The sequence below is a fragment of the Aquila chrysaetos genome, chromosome 13, assembly GCF_900496995.4.
Source record: "Aquila chrysaetos chrysaetos chromosome 13, bAquChr1.4, whole genome shotgun sequence".
NCBI classification, from domain to species: domain Eukaryota; kingdom Metazoa; phylum Chordata; class Aves; order Accipitriformes; family Accipitridae; genus Aquila; species Aquila chrysaetos.
In genome coordinates this window covers 34,046,458-34,061,398 of record NC_044016.1, presented here as the reverse complement: position 1 = coordinate 34,061,398, position 14,941 = coordinate 34,046,458, and the positions used below count along the sequence as shown (strand labels likewise).

The window sequence follows — 14,941 nt, the reverse complement described above, 5'->3', positions numbered from 1 at the left end:
TTAACTAAATCTTAAAACTGAAAAATAATCAGAAGAGGGAAGGATCTAAAAGGTCAGAATATTGTTTTCCATTTTCTTTTTCTAAGTTCCTTCCATGATTGCCTGTATAAATTTTAAAAGCTAAGAATGGTATGAAAGAAGCAGTTGCTTGCCTCAGTTTCCAAATATTACTTGTTCACACTATGAATAGATTTCAAGCAAAACTGGGGACAGGAGTCACTTTTCCTGCCTTCCAGGTACCTCCTGTAATATTACGATTTGCTACAGGGTAAGCACTTCAGAACATGAGATCTCTGTAGAACCAGTTATGAGAAAAGAAAGTCAAGGGACGGGGGGTAGAAATCCTTTCAAAAAAACTTGTGTCTGTATTTCAGTATTTTCTTTTCATTTTCTTCTATTAGTTTTACCCTCCTAATGTAATGTATATACTATAAAATCAAAGCAGGAAATTCTGTATTCCTTTGTATTTAGTTTTCCAGTCTATTTGCTATATTACCATTCTAAATAGAGTATATGACTAAAACAAGAAGAGCCACACCACCACCCTCCATTAAGAGTTTTGACCAAAAATGGAAGCTAAAGAATCACAAGTGACAGACTGTAAAACCAAGCAGGTCACTGAAAACCACAATTAATTAACCATTTTAAAAAAATTTTAAACAGAACTTAGATCATAATCCATTAGCTACTTTTTCAAATAAGAAGGAATTTTTGTTCTTAAAAAAGTGTATTTTAAAGGAGGGATATCATTTTGCATTTTTATTCCTTTTGTTTTCTGCATGACAATTTAAAGTTTCAGTGAAGTTCCACCTACCAGGTTCATGCCTCAATCCAGGAAAGCACTCCTATTCAAAAATGTATTTAAACCTGTGCTTAGTATGTTTTTCTGTGCAGTGGCAAAATTACCAAGGAAATAGGCCAGTTTTTCCCATCTAAGGATGCAGCCCAATACTATTTAATATCATGAACAGATAGAACACACCACTCACAATATCACCTAACAGACTTCAGTGTTGTAACCTTAATTCTCTTTGACCTACCACTTAAAATGTAAAGTCATAATATCAAAGAAAAATATCTCTTCAAGGTGTTTTTAAATGTTATTTTGTCTAAACATATACATATATACATGCATATATATATATATATATTTGAATGTAATGAAGTCTCATATGCACAAATACTACTGAAAACCAGCAAGAGCAAATGAAGAACAGAGAAACTTAGTAAATGGACACAAGGACAGGTTTAGCTCCAATTATAAACTAAAAGAACAGAAGAGGTATATCAGACATTTAATAAAAGAACTGATTCCAAGTTGGAAAGAAGGAGCCACATGATGATAAAAAGAATAGTATTAGTAACAAGTGCATGAAGGATGCTTAACAATGAAGAATCATAGGGACAAAATAGGGTAATATGAAAAATAATTAGATACAATATAACAGTTGGAAAGTCAGTGAAAATTATGAAAGTGATCTACTTCCATTTGACAGAGAAAGAAGAAAACAGTCGCAGCATGTTGGAATCTCTGAAAGAAAAAGTATATAGAATATTCCCGCAAAAGTAAGATTTGCAATAGCTATTCAAACATAACTTAAGTCATTAATGCACACTGAGATGTAAACAGGCAGAAGGTAAAGCTCAGAAGGTCCCAAATGGCAACAGTAATAATAAAACAGAATTTGCAGCAGTTAAGGTATACACTATAAAAAATTATTTGGCATTTCAATTTTTTTTTTTTCTATTATGCCAGAACAAAGATATTTTTACAATTAGCTTTTACTATTTCTTCAATTTTTTTCTTCTGTAATATTCTTGCCCCCCAGCCCACCTCACCACCCACAAAATCCCAGATCAAACAGTACAAGTACTTTCACTGGTCTGTTAATGAAAAATTGCACTCACCGTTTGAGGTCATCCTTGGTTGTGTCTAGATGGAAACTTAATAGATGAAATTCAGCTCCACAACACAGCAATATAAATGCATCTATAAAATAAAACTGTGCAAAGCGTACAGTCTTATGGAACTTTTCTCTGCCCTGAAATGCAAAGAAAATTATTAAGAATGGATTCTAAAATAATCAATATTTTTTGTCTGAGACTCCTGGTGTTAAGGAGTAGTCTCCCTGTTATCCTGAATATATGCCAGGAGGTTAACCTATTATGTAGTGGCCCTTCCTATTTTTGACATCTATTAATCTCAAAATAAAGTTTTCATTTTACTTAAATTAGTTGGCAGTAAAGTTAATAGTATCTGTAGTCAACTGAATCTAATATAATCTAGCTTCATACTCTAAATTTCCATTTGAATTGGGGAGTAGAGTCTAAACTCAAGCAGAGCTGAGCCAATGAAAATAGAATATACAGAGCAGACAATAAAACCAAAACTTCCAGACATGCCCACCAGTTTTTTCTACCCAGGTTGGTTTTTTTTCTTTTCATAAATTATCATGATAAAAGCCTAATTTGAAGTCAATGGAGACCACCCAGACCACAGTATCAGTTGGAATCACCACCACTCAGTAGCTCTGAAAATCAGGCTGTATGTTCCTCCTACCGAGCTGTTAAAATGGAAGTAGATGAAAGTGCAAAACAATGGGCTCTGTGAACCAAACTGACAAAAGTTTCTAATTACCAGAATTAGGGCAGGTTCATTATTGCAGACTGACCAGACCCTTAAAGTTCTGTCTTCTGATGCAGAAACTAACCACTTCTTGTCATGACTCCAGCCAACAGAGTTAACTGCACCATCATGACCTAATAAAAATAATAATGGAAATATCATAAAGCTCGTTTCTTGCATTTATACATTTCTCCAGAGTTAATCATATTGTTTTAATATAATTATACACAATATTAAAATAGATTTTAAGTACAGGCTTTAAATGGTTGTATTAAAACTGGTAACAGTAAACCAGTTATTCGTTTTTTCTTCCACAAAAAAACATGGAAAAATGTCTCTCATTAATAATCAGACAATGATAATTCTGACTCTAATTTTTCAAAGTTATTGGAAGATCGTTTTCAAGAAACATCCTTGCAATTCAATTTAAGCAAAGATACAGTATTACTCAAAAAGAGAATCTGAGTATTATATTATAATGAAATTTTATATTAGACATGATCTGGAAACCACTTAAGACCTTGCAAATAGTTGTAATACTTTATTTTATTCATTAGGCTTTTATTACTGAGCTAGCTGGTTTTGTAAAAACACAATGAACATGTCACTACAACAGCTTCTGCAGAACTGTCTCATAAGATTAAAAAAATGTAACTGCCTGTTTAAAAATCATAGTTTAAAGTGTTATAATCTCCAATTAATAGGAAAAAGCTTCTACAAGAAACAGACTTTTCCAATTTGGTGTCACACAGTTAAAAACAAGATTAGAAACTTACAAAGAAAGAACTTAAAAAACCAGAAACATTATCCAGAAGCTAAAATTATTAATTTGATCTAAAATTATATTGATGCTGATCAAAAAGGTCAAAAAAGAAGAAAATATGTCAAAAAAATTTAACAAACTTTGGCCCATATTATTGTAATTTGTCCAGATGAACTCTGATTAATTTCATCTACCCTTAAAACATTCAAAGTTCTTATGCTGCCCTCTTGTGCACATTTTCTCTTTAGTCAACTGAAGCTTTAAATTACAGGAAGGCTAGTCAATTTATCTCAGCACTTAAGATCTATGATAACATATATCTATAAAAAGGATTACAAACAAGATATTTTAATTCCCATTTACCAAAGACCTGTAGAACATTCATTCAGAAAACTGCATAGGTACTGGATAAGTACATATGTAAGTACTACATTTCTTTTATTCTGAACACAAAAATTTATTTGGAGGCTTTCGTTTTGTAAAACCATTTGGAAGCCTTGAATCGTCTCCATTAAAGAAAAAAAAAAAAAACAACCAACCAAACAAAAAAAACTTACCAGAATATACAAAACAGTTTTCCAAAGTGGTAAGGAACATGAGAAGCTTTAGGAAAATCTGAGGTTTGGAAAATTGGAAGAGCCATGCAAAAAGCTTAAGAATCTCTGCACTCCAGGTCCCCCAATCCCAAAGCACAGTGAAGGAGATGCCAGCTGGCTTGCAAGAGGCCAGTAAGCTTCAAAACAGGCGTTACTCAGGGTTCCCCAGTCCTGAAGCACACTGAGAAGGACAGCAGCTGGTTTTGTAAAAAGACTTCTTCAAAAAGGCCATGCCGGCTGTAACTCTTTTAAAGCTGGTCAACGTTACCTGCATCTCACTATAGGACACAGACACCTGAAGAGCCAATACTGAAGAGGAATGCAGAACTACGTAAAACTAACTGAGCACTTCAGGGAAGAAAACTGAATAAATTAGGCTTACAGCAAAATTGCTGTTGTTATACCACTCTTCTCTGACGATGCATTATAAAAATATGATTTTTGATAATCAGCTATACTCAGGTGTTAATCCTGCCTTGAAATTGAAATTTTTTAACAGACTAGATATCATTGCCATTTCTTGAAAAAGGAAAGTTTCATATTACCATTGATTGCAGCTCTGAAAAAGAGCAATGCAACATGGTTTTTAATGAAAAGAAAATACATTCATTATGACACTTCAAAACCAAAGGCATCTAAAGTAGAAAATAAATAGGCGATTTCATGATAATCTGAACTGTACAGAAGAATTACATGAATGAAATAAGCACGCAACTGATGGTTTGCAGTTCCTACTCCCCTACAGTACAGTATCTGACAGTTTCGCATTTATATTACTTTTGAAAAGAACTACATGCACAGGTTGCATTCTTATGTTACCTAAAAAGCCTGAAGTAGAATGTGGTTTACACTTCTTTTCAGACTGTGCATCATAAAGCAAGACATAGAATAAAGAATCAATGAAACAAATTAGATAGTAGTGCAAAACCTAAGAAAACTAATAGAAGAAAGCCAACTGTCAGAAGAACAATTTAGTAATAAATCAAAATTTTTTTAAAGCAAGACAAAGAACTAGCACTTGACACCTTAACTACTGGCACCAGAAAAAGCTTCTCTGTAGCAGCATGAAATTTGGTGCAGGTCACTTTACTCTTCTCACCACAATAAATTAGCCTGTATTTGCAGAGTACTGCAGTATTTTAGGGAGCTCTGAATGTTGAAACATCTTATAAAATCATAATAAATAATTTTACATCATAGAAAGACAAAGCCTTTTGTTAATAATGTGTCAAAACCTAAGTACTGTTTCCTTCATGATTTATAGAGTAACATGAACTAAGGTTTTCTTTCAAATTTTGAAACCTCTAATCTTTTTTTTTTCTGCTTTCAAATATGTCTACTTAGATTAATATTTGTTCATATTGAAGTCTATGTTTTCTGTTATTGCCAGTATCAAGCCATTCCTCAGATATTCTTTAGTATTTAGCAAGTATATGGAGGTATAGATGCAACAAAGTCAATGAAATTAGTATCTTCCCCTGAGATGAAACAAAGATAAAACTCAGCTATTACCAGTCCAAAATCAATGAAGCCTTCATAAAAACAAACTCCAGTGGAAAAAAAAAAAAAATCAAAAAAAGAGTATTTCACAGAATTGAAATGTCACTTTCTGCAGCACATAATCTCTATATACATTCAAGTAAAACCAGCCTGCCTAACTTCTTGATAGTGGTTCACATGAAGAGAAGCTGGATCTGCAGTGCAAAAGACAAACTGCAAAGAACAGCTACAGAACACATACTGTACAATGATAATTTATAGCCTTATGGAATAATTTTGCAACATGTTCTACTTCATGTTCAGAGTAGACCTGCTACCAAAAAAAAGACTTTAAAGTTCTTGAAAACCATTTACATTTTAGCTTCTTCAGATTACTTAAGAAAGATGTGTTAACAATCTGAAGAAACATGAATTCTTTGGGCACAACTCTGTTAAGGTGCTGTGTACCAAATACTGTAGCAGTACAGTATCATTATTACAAAATTACTGCTTTTTTTCCAGTACTATCTAAATAACAAAATTCTGTCAATAAAATCTCAAAACACTATTCCTGCCTGCAGTTTATATGACTTGCACTATGAATTTTCTCAAATTAGTCAGTGATAGATTAAGAAAAATATTTTTTAAAGTTTATGAACTAGCTATTGTGGAAAAAAAAGATCTTTCTACCCTGCTCACAAGGCATATTTTCATCAATTTCCTCACACAAAAAGGAAAATATCAGTAACATTGCCTCCATCAGTTGTCACAATGCCACAGCTTCTTCCACTAAATACAATGAAAATTACTCAAAAAAAAAATTTCAGAAATCAGTTATCAGAGTTATTTACTTAGAAATAACTTTCTAAAGTAACTTAAAATAGCCTACTTTTATACCTGTTAAGGTCTGCTAGTAAATGACAGTCATCTTCCATTATGAACTTCCACAGAAAATTCGTTTAGCAGGACTGATTTAAAGTCATAGCATTTACTGTTACTAAACATTCAACAGATAGTTCTTGTAGAAATTTAGAATTCATTTTTCTTAAGGCTTATTTACAATGTTAAGTAATGCACATGTGTTTGCACATGCAAACACTTTTGCAGATATGGATTTCTTCACAGGAATAGTCCCTTTTTTTAAAATAGTTGTTCTTTAGAATTCTGGAGCTGCAAACCAGACACATTTTTTGCCAAGTCATCGCAGTCAATTTTTTGGCTAATAATCTATTACAATATACTACTGCAATATACACATGCATTATCATTACAGTGTATTGTCTTCATTATTTCTATTTTATTATTGTAATATACATACACAATGCAGATTGCAATATATATCATGATAGACTACTATTTACCTCCTAAATAATTGAGAAATGGGAAAACCTGGCAGGCAGTCTAATTCTAGATCAAAATTAACCAATCAGAGAAATGACTTCTACATCTTTAAATCAGCAGTATCCCCTCTCCCTCGTTCTTCTCAAGGTGATATAAGTGGAATCTTTTAATTACTATGCCATTTTAAGTTAAACTCAATCATATACTATTTCTTTAATAATGTAATTCATAAATTTACCTGAAAAAACATTACATGTATCGGTGAGATTGGAATTGAATATCAGTACAGTTTTGTCAGCCAGGCCGCAAGCCAGCATCTCTCCATCGCCTATAAAGAAGAGTGTCTAATGTTTTATATTTGAAAGCAACAAGGACCTAATATGCTGTTTCTTTTAATCATAAAAATCACATATGTCACTACAACAAAACACAAACCAGCTATTCATTTCATATGTTTAACATGTATTTTGTATGAACATCACAAACATATGTTGCAGAATTTGATAGGACTTGGTATGTAATTCATTTCTTGTCCTGACATAGTCTCAAAACTTCATCACAAGGCAGAAATTCACTTTTCACAAAAAAAGTGCTACAAAATTTAAGTGCAGAACTTTTTAGCAGTCATTTAAATCTATTTCCTTACACTTTTTTTTTGTCTTCATATTAAAGTTATATCACCTTTTCTTACATATTAGAATAAAAAGCACATATTAGTCATTCCAGAATGCTTCTTAAAGAAGACCAATTTCCTTCATAACGTAATCCTAAAAATTGTCCAAGTGCAGTCAGATTGTTTATGTATATTAGTAATCAGCAGGGGCACACAATGACAGAATAGATTCCCTTAATGTCTACATAATGGCAGCGATTTGTGAAATGTAACTGTTTGCTCAAAAGCTTTTTCCTGAAAAAATTAAAATCATAAAGAGCAGATAAATGAGCCAGTGGGAAAAAATAAGGGAGTGTGGAGCAAGAAAAGATAGCAATGAGAGAAAGTAAGGAAATGAAACGCAGAATTCAAATCAATGCTACTAGGTTCACTGTGAAAAGTATTTTTAAAGAGGTACGACCTGAACACCCCCTTCATAAATCTCCTGAGCATCTTTACAAAGGGAGAGGGAATAAAAGTCATGCTTGACATCACCAACATTATGCACTGCTATCTACTGTCCAAGTACAATCCACATTGCAGGCTCAGAATGCTATATTCCACAACACATTTTTTCCCACATTATGGCAGTATAAACAGATAAGAGATTCATATTTCTAATCTCTGAGAGTCATCTACTAAAAGTGAACTTTAAGTGAGACACACAATGGGGTATATGCTAAGAAGAGGCATCCAGAATCTTTTTTTCTGTTATCAGTTATTAAATGCACCAGTATACTAAACCAGGAAAGAACTGCTTTATAAAAATATTTTTCATTTTATCTGACAAGCAATATTTCAGTTGAGTTTTTCTCCAGGTACTAGTAATTGCACATACTAAATAATGCTGTTAAATATTTCTGTCACAAAAATAAGTAGTCCTGGACAAAGTATTCCAAAAAATGCATGCCCTACAAACTCAACGGTATGAAGTCTTTGAGGTAAAGGGTCGTGCTCTTCTGCAGATTTCCCTCACTTTTCCTAAAGTTTTGAGAGTATGTATTTTCAGCATGAGAGCTGATTGGTAAGTATATCAGGTAAGTGGTACAAGGTAAGTAACACACACACAGAATTAACAATATATAAACATTCTTGTGCATACAGAATGAGAGAAAATAATTTTGCCTAGAATTTTGGAGGCTTGTTTAATGGAACATCATCTCAAATCCTGAATAAAAATGTTTTCTAACATTGCAACAAGTCATAAACTGTAACACCTCCAATACTACAAAAGGATGTTTAATAAATCTAAGCAGGTTTGCATTAACTCATTCATGCAACTTTACAACCTCTGCAGTTTTACTTAAGTTTTCTATTTAATTTTCTGTCTACAATGTTTAAAGATACACATAAATATTAATTATAGTGATTCACACTTTACAAAGACCACTTGAAAGATTGTTCCAAGCTGCACTTCCAAGTTGCAGATTTGCAACAGAAAATGTATTGCAAAGCTAGGAACCATCTGGTCAACACAGACTACAACAATAACAGAACACCCCTTTAACAAGCTTACAATAATATGATTTTTTCACTCGAAGAAAAAAAAATCTCTGCAATTTTTGCTAAACTTTGTTTTGCTAAACTGTGGTGTTTAAGCCTGTGTGTGCATGTGTGTGAGTGCGAGAGACAGAGAAAGATGTTCCTTCCTCAGAGTAAGTAAAAGAGGATTGATACTTAAAATATATTACTGAAGCTATAGCAATGTTTTTCTTTGCTAAAAAAAGAACTTTTAGTTTTAAGCACACATAACGTTCCTAGAAATAAGTTCTCTGCAACCAATTTCTTTCAGGAGCCATAAAAATAATTTCTTCCCATTCTCTAGGGAACAGAGAGATGGCTGGAATATATTTTAGAAGTTACTGATTGCATCTAATTGCTTTTATTTCTTGAAGATGAAAGTTGCTCTTGTCCTCAAAATATTTATAAAAATCTACATTTTTACATACTTTGAAAATATTGTGGTTTGCAGAGTGTACATTGACATGATTATATACTTGGTAATACATTTGATTGCTAGTCTAAGAAGTGGTTTCTGTATAATCATATTTGTGTGGATTGGAAATTACTAAACCTATTACAAGATTCACTTCCTGAAAGCAGTTAAGAAAAATTACCCTTTTTTGGATTATATGGAAGAATTCTTTTTTTTATATTTTAATACATAAAAACTTAATGATTTTTAGATAAGAAATAGGAGTATTCTGATTCTTTTGAAACAGAACTTCAGCTTTTAGTACACCCTAGTGACACTAAGTAACTGTCTCAGAAAATAAATTCCTTAATAAAAGAACTTGTTAGACTACTAATTTTCAAGTTGTAGTGGGAAAGTCATAGAATAAGTTCAAAAGGAAACAAGATGTAAATTCAGAGAATTAGAATCCTTTTGCATACATGTTAGCAGCTTGCATGGTTTTGGAAGTTAAAAAATTATGATCAAACAGTACATGGTATTATCAGAAAGTTTTCTGGGAATTTACCTAGTAAATCCATAGTCTTAATATACCATGTCACACAAATTTTGTTTTTCTCTCTGCACACTGACACAGTTGTACATTTTATAAAGCCCGTACCTACCAGAATACTGAACGCAAAAAATTGGGGTTGGTTTACAAGTAACAGACATCTCTTTCTCGTATTTGATTGGAGGATAACTTTCCAATGGATATTCTTTATTTTTACTTCAAAGAAGGAAAAAAGAGAAAGAGAGGAAAAATATTAAGATACCTTAACTCAGTACATTTTCATTTCAATTGTGAAAAAAATGTACTTTGGGAGCTATTCTAAACATCTTCATGTAAATGTTTCCTGGAAAACCTATGTGAAATCCAAGATAAGAGGCAGAATGAATTTTAAATTGTCATACTAAAATTACTCCTATCACCAACTGTTATGAATTCATGAGATCAAGAATTAACATGGACTTGTACATAAAATCAAGCTTCTTAAGTTGCATACCTACCTAATAAAAGTATTTAAAGAATGCAAACTCTATCTTGTTGTGACAATAAGCAATATGAAAAATATCTCCATATGTTAAAATAAGAATTACACTGATAATCTATTTAACAAGATACTAAAAAAAAACCCCACAAAACTTGAAGTGCTAAGCAGCTTAACCTATCATAAAATAGCACAAAGCAATCTTGAAATTATCTGAAGTGCTCATCCAAAGGCTTGCCTTTGTGTGCAAGGCTTACAAAAACTTAGTCTTGAGCTAATAAGTGTTTTTTTAACACTTTAACATTTTTTTAAAAAGAGAAAAATGATGGCATTAATAATTCTATACTTTTATATTTGTACTACATAGAACAAAGGCTCTATATAATACTAAAGAGAAAAAATGCGTGTAATATCCCCATTTAACATGCCACGCCAATTAACATAAAAGTGCCAGCTCTAAAAAAAACATTCATTCTTTGTGTCCACAGTGATGATGAATCCACTGGTCAAATTGTACCATTATGTATACTCTGTTTAAATCCAGTAAAGTAAGCTTGCATTAGCTTAAGATGACATGATTTTAGGGGTGAATGAGGCACATGATCTGAAATCACTAAGTCTCACTGTGCCACATTCAGTTATTTTTCTGACTGGAATTGCTGTTTAAGAACATGTTGGGACTATGGTTCCAACCATATTTAGCACCTGTTCTTCTTTCTAGCAACAAAAATCTAAGAAAATAGATATGTGTGTTTTCTTTTATACGCAAGACTTACTCTTGATTGATAGTCTGATAAACTGAATCACTTGCTGCAGTCATTTTATAGCAAAGTTATGAAGCATTTTAGTTCCAGTGATACCCCTAACTAAAAAGTTCCAATGAGAGAAGCAGCTACAAACCATATTTCCTATAGAACTATATTGATCCTCATTTTAATTTGTTCCTCCTCTAATGGAGTTGTTGGGTTACTTACTGTTTACAACTGGTCTTCCACTTTGATACCTCATTTTTCTTCAGGTTATTATTTGGAGAAAACATGGTCATTCTGCAAGAAAGAACACAGACTCTCCTATATGAAACATTAAATGAGAGAAATGGTTTATTTCAAACAAAGAACAATCCTACTTCCTTCCTACTATTTATGTCTACTAGTAATGTCAGTAGGTAAGATAATGTACACATTAATGACAAGATAACTTTCTAATGATCTAATGCTCGAGTTTGCACCTAAGTTTTGCTTTCTATGAGTTATTTGTTGAATACTGCATTCTGAAGGTCAAAGTCCACTCATAGAACGTTCTAACATTTCTTTCTGTAAAGCTGAAGACACAAGAGTTTAATATGAAGGAGACAGAGTGCCTAATACAGATTTTGAAAGAAGTTGAATATTGACCAGAACCTGTGAAAATTTTGGTTTATGACATATTTTTAAAATTATTTTGTTTGATAACATCATATCTGTTTTTCACGGATGATTAACTTCAGTCAAGAGACTATATGGCTCTATTATGTGACAAAATATCACACACCAATGAAACAGACAAAATAATAATGTATCTACTCACCGTGGTGCTGCTGTATAACCTGATGACTTAATTTTATAATGGAAAACCAATGCCTGATCTTTCACTGTGCTTTTCACTCCTATAGTAAAATAATTTAATTTACATTAATTTTTTTTTAACATTATATTTTTACAGTTAGGGTAGACAGTTAGGCTAGCACAGTAGAAATATTTGACGTCTCCTTATGTTATAAAACACATTTATGACCAATCACTCTAAAATAATGATTACTGAGAAAAGAAAAGAAATATGAACTGTTATGTTGCATAACATCCCTTCTCCAATCATATCAATGAGTAGGAAGTTTAAATTTTGAATTAACAAGAATACTGCTCTGAGGAAGTTGTTTCATCATTCATTCACAACTGTGTTTTCTAGTTGCCTATTTTATGCTTAGACTTTATATGCACTAGCTATAATGTATTCACACCTTATATTTGGAATATGGAATGCATCTAAAGATCATTAACAAACTGGTGGGTGGGTACACATAAATGTTTGGGTTTTTACATGGCTTAAGTCATTAATAATGTCTGCATTCACACTGCTGTACTAAGAAGCCTGCAGGGCAGCCTCCAGCCCAAAACTAAATATAAGCTTTTCATATCAGCAGAAACGAACTAATCAAAAACTGTTGTAAAGGGAGAAATCTTGTTGATATTCCTGGAGAAAAACTTCAGGTGCATTGGCAGTGATCTCGTGGACACATTTACCTATGCTGAGGACAGAAGCTCCGTCAACTCCCACCAGCTATCTTTTCTCTTTTTGTAGCAATGAGGCAGGAAAGGGTCCTTCCTGGGAAGCTCCCACTTGCCATAAGAGACCATAGGATTTCCCTACAGCACCTAATCTGTCTGAGCGTGAGGTGTCAACAAGAGTAGTACAGGTGTCAGTGCTGGGTGTCCGAAGCTGCCTAGAATTCTAGCTAAAACACTGTAGACGCATTCTCAGAATATCATACAACACTAACGATATAGCTTTTGACATTCTAACAGGTCCAACAAGTACAATCAATATAATAAAAATGGATTATTTCTCCATGTCTACAGCTACCAGTATTTTTACATCTTTCCTAAAGAAAAGGTGATGATGAAAAATTTATTTTGTAAGTATTTTTTGGACTTTGCTTTACTGTTGCTAAGCAAAAAAGCTACAAGTGCTTCAACAACTGGAAGTCAGATTTATTTTTTTTTAAACAGTAGGACATTGAGGCAAAAATTAACTTCATAAACTTGCAGGTATTGACAAAAGACTATTCAGGACAATAAAAGTAACCAAAACAGGAAACCAAAGTTAAGAAAGAAAGGACAAATACAGAAAAATATATTGCATGCTATGGAAAAAGAATGACTTATGAAAAAATTAAACATTCTACACTCTTTAACTCTTTTTAAATCCAGAGAAAGTTCTCAGAGTATTGTTTCTGAAAGAAGAAAAATGCCTTATTACCATCATTTTCACTACAAATACATATGTAGGATATGAAATACTACTAGAAGTATAAAATTCTTCCTACTAAAATGAAAATATAATGCAATATATTTTTAAAACAGAAATAAATATATTGATTGCATTAGGCACCAGCCAGTTGTGAGTCAGTTACTGTTTTTAAAAATATAACTTCATTAATTCATTTCAAGATTGGTTTATACTTACCAAGTGTTTTATTAGAAGGTTCTTTCATGGTTTTCTTTAAACCTTTACACAATGGAGAATTTGTCAATAAAGAACACCTAAGTTATAAAATCAAACAAAAAAGCCCCGATCAATGCAATGGACAAAAGCATTAGATTAGGAAAAGGTGTCAAAACTTCTTTTTAGCTGTTTGTGTGCATGTGTGTGTGTGTATGTGTGATACCAGTGAGATTTTCGTAAACACAAATAAGACATAGTGGATTAGTTATCAGCTCAGATACCCAGCAGCACAGACAAGCTTTGGCCCTGACTAGATTCACAGACCATTGCATTTACATGGTAAATCCCATTTCTGTGAATATTAACTGATGAATTTATTACAAGCACTGAAATCTGCATTTCACTTCAGTGTATATTGTAGGGTTTTTATTGTCTTCAAGATGTCAGTATATTCCTAGAAATCATTTACAGGGACATGAAGGACAAGAAAGTAGTAGTCAGCATGGATTCACCAAGCGGAAGTCATGCTTGATCAACTTGATAAACTTCTATGATAAAATGACTGGCTTGGTAGATGAGAGGAGAGCAGTAGATATTGTCTACTTTGACTTCAGGAAGGCTTTCCACACTGTCTCCCATCAGATCCTCATAGAAAAGCTGATGAAGTATGGGCTAGATGAGCACACAGTAAGGTGGATTGAAAACCAGCTGAACAGGCAGGCCCAGACAGTGATGATCAGTGGCACAAAGTCTAGTTGGAGGCCAGTAACTAGTGGAGTACCCCAGGTGTCAATACCGGGTCCAATTACGTTCAACATCTGCATTAATAATCTGGGTGAAGGAGCAGAGTGTACCCTCACCACGTTTGCTGATGACACAAAACTGAGAGGAGTGTCTGATACACCGGAAGGTTGTGCTGCCATCCAGAGAGACATCCACAGGCTGGAGAAATGGCCTGACAGCAACCTCATGAAGTTCAACAAGGGGAAGTACAAAGTCCTGCACCGCGGGATGAACAACCCCATGCCCCAGTACACGGCTGTACGGAAGACTCTAGAGCCAAGCTCTGTGCCCAGTGCCCAGTGACAGGTCAAGAGGCAATGGGCAAAAACTGAAATACAGGAGGTTCGGTCTGAACACCAGGAAACACTTTTTTACTGTGAGGGTGACTGAGCACTGGCACAGGTTGCCCGGACACATTGTGGAGTGTCCCTCCTTGGAGATATTCAAAAGCTGTTTGGACATGGTGCTGGGCAACTGACTCTGGGTTGTCCTGCTTGAGCAGGGCGGTTGGACAAGATGACCTCCAGAGGTGCCTTACAACCTCAACCATTCTGTGA

The 14,941-nt window shown here is 33.5% G+C and overlaps 1 protein-coding gene across 1 annotated transcript in view; it reads right to left on the bottom strand.

Annotated features, from left to right (window-relative positions):
• The window catches only part of WDR27 (WD repeat domain 27), an 86,194-nt gene that overhangs the window by 55,614 nt on the left and 15,639 nt on the right, over positions 1-14,941 (bottom strand). Inside the window, exons 12-18 of the mRNA XM_041128580.1 lie at positions 13,623-13,699; positions 11,967-12,045; positions 11,375-11,446; positions 10,035-10,138; positions 7,044-7,133; positions 2,639-2,760; positions 1,909-2,042 (exon numbers count right to left, since the gene is read on the bottom strand). Coding sequence (XP_040984514.1) covers positions 1,909-2,042; positions 2,639-2,760; positions 7,044-7,133; positions 10,035-10,138; positions 11,375-11,446; positions 11,967-12,045; positions 13,623-13,699 — 678 coding nt within the window. The remainder of the gene's footprint in view (positions 1-1,908; positions 2,043-2,638; positions 2,761-7,043; positions 7,134-10,034; positions 10,139-11,374; positions 11,447-11,966; positions 12,046-13,622; positions 13,700-14,941) is intronic.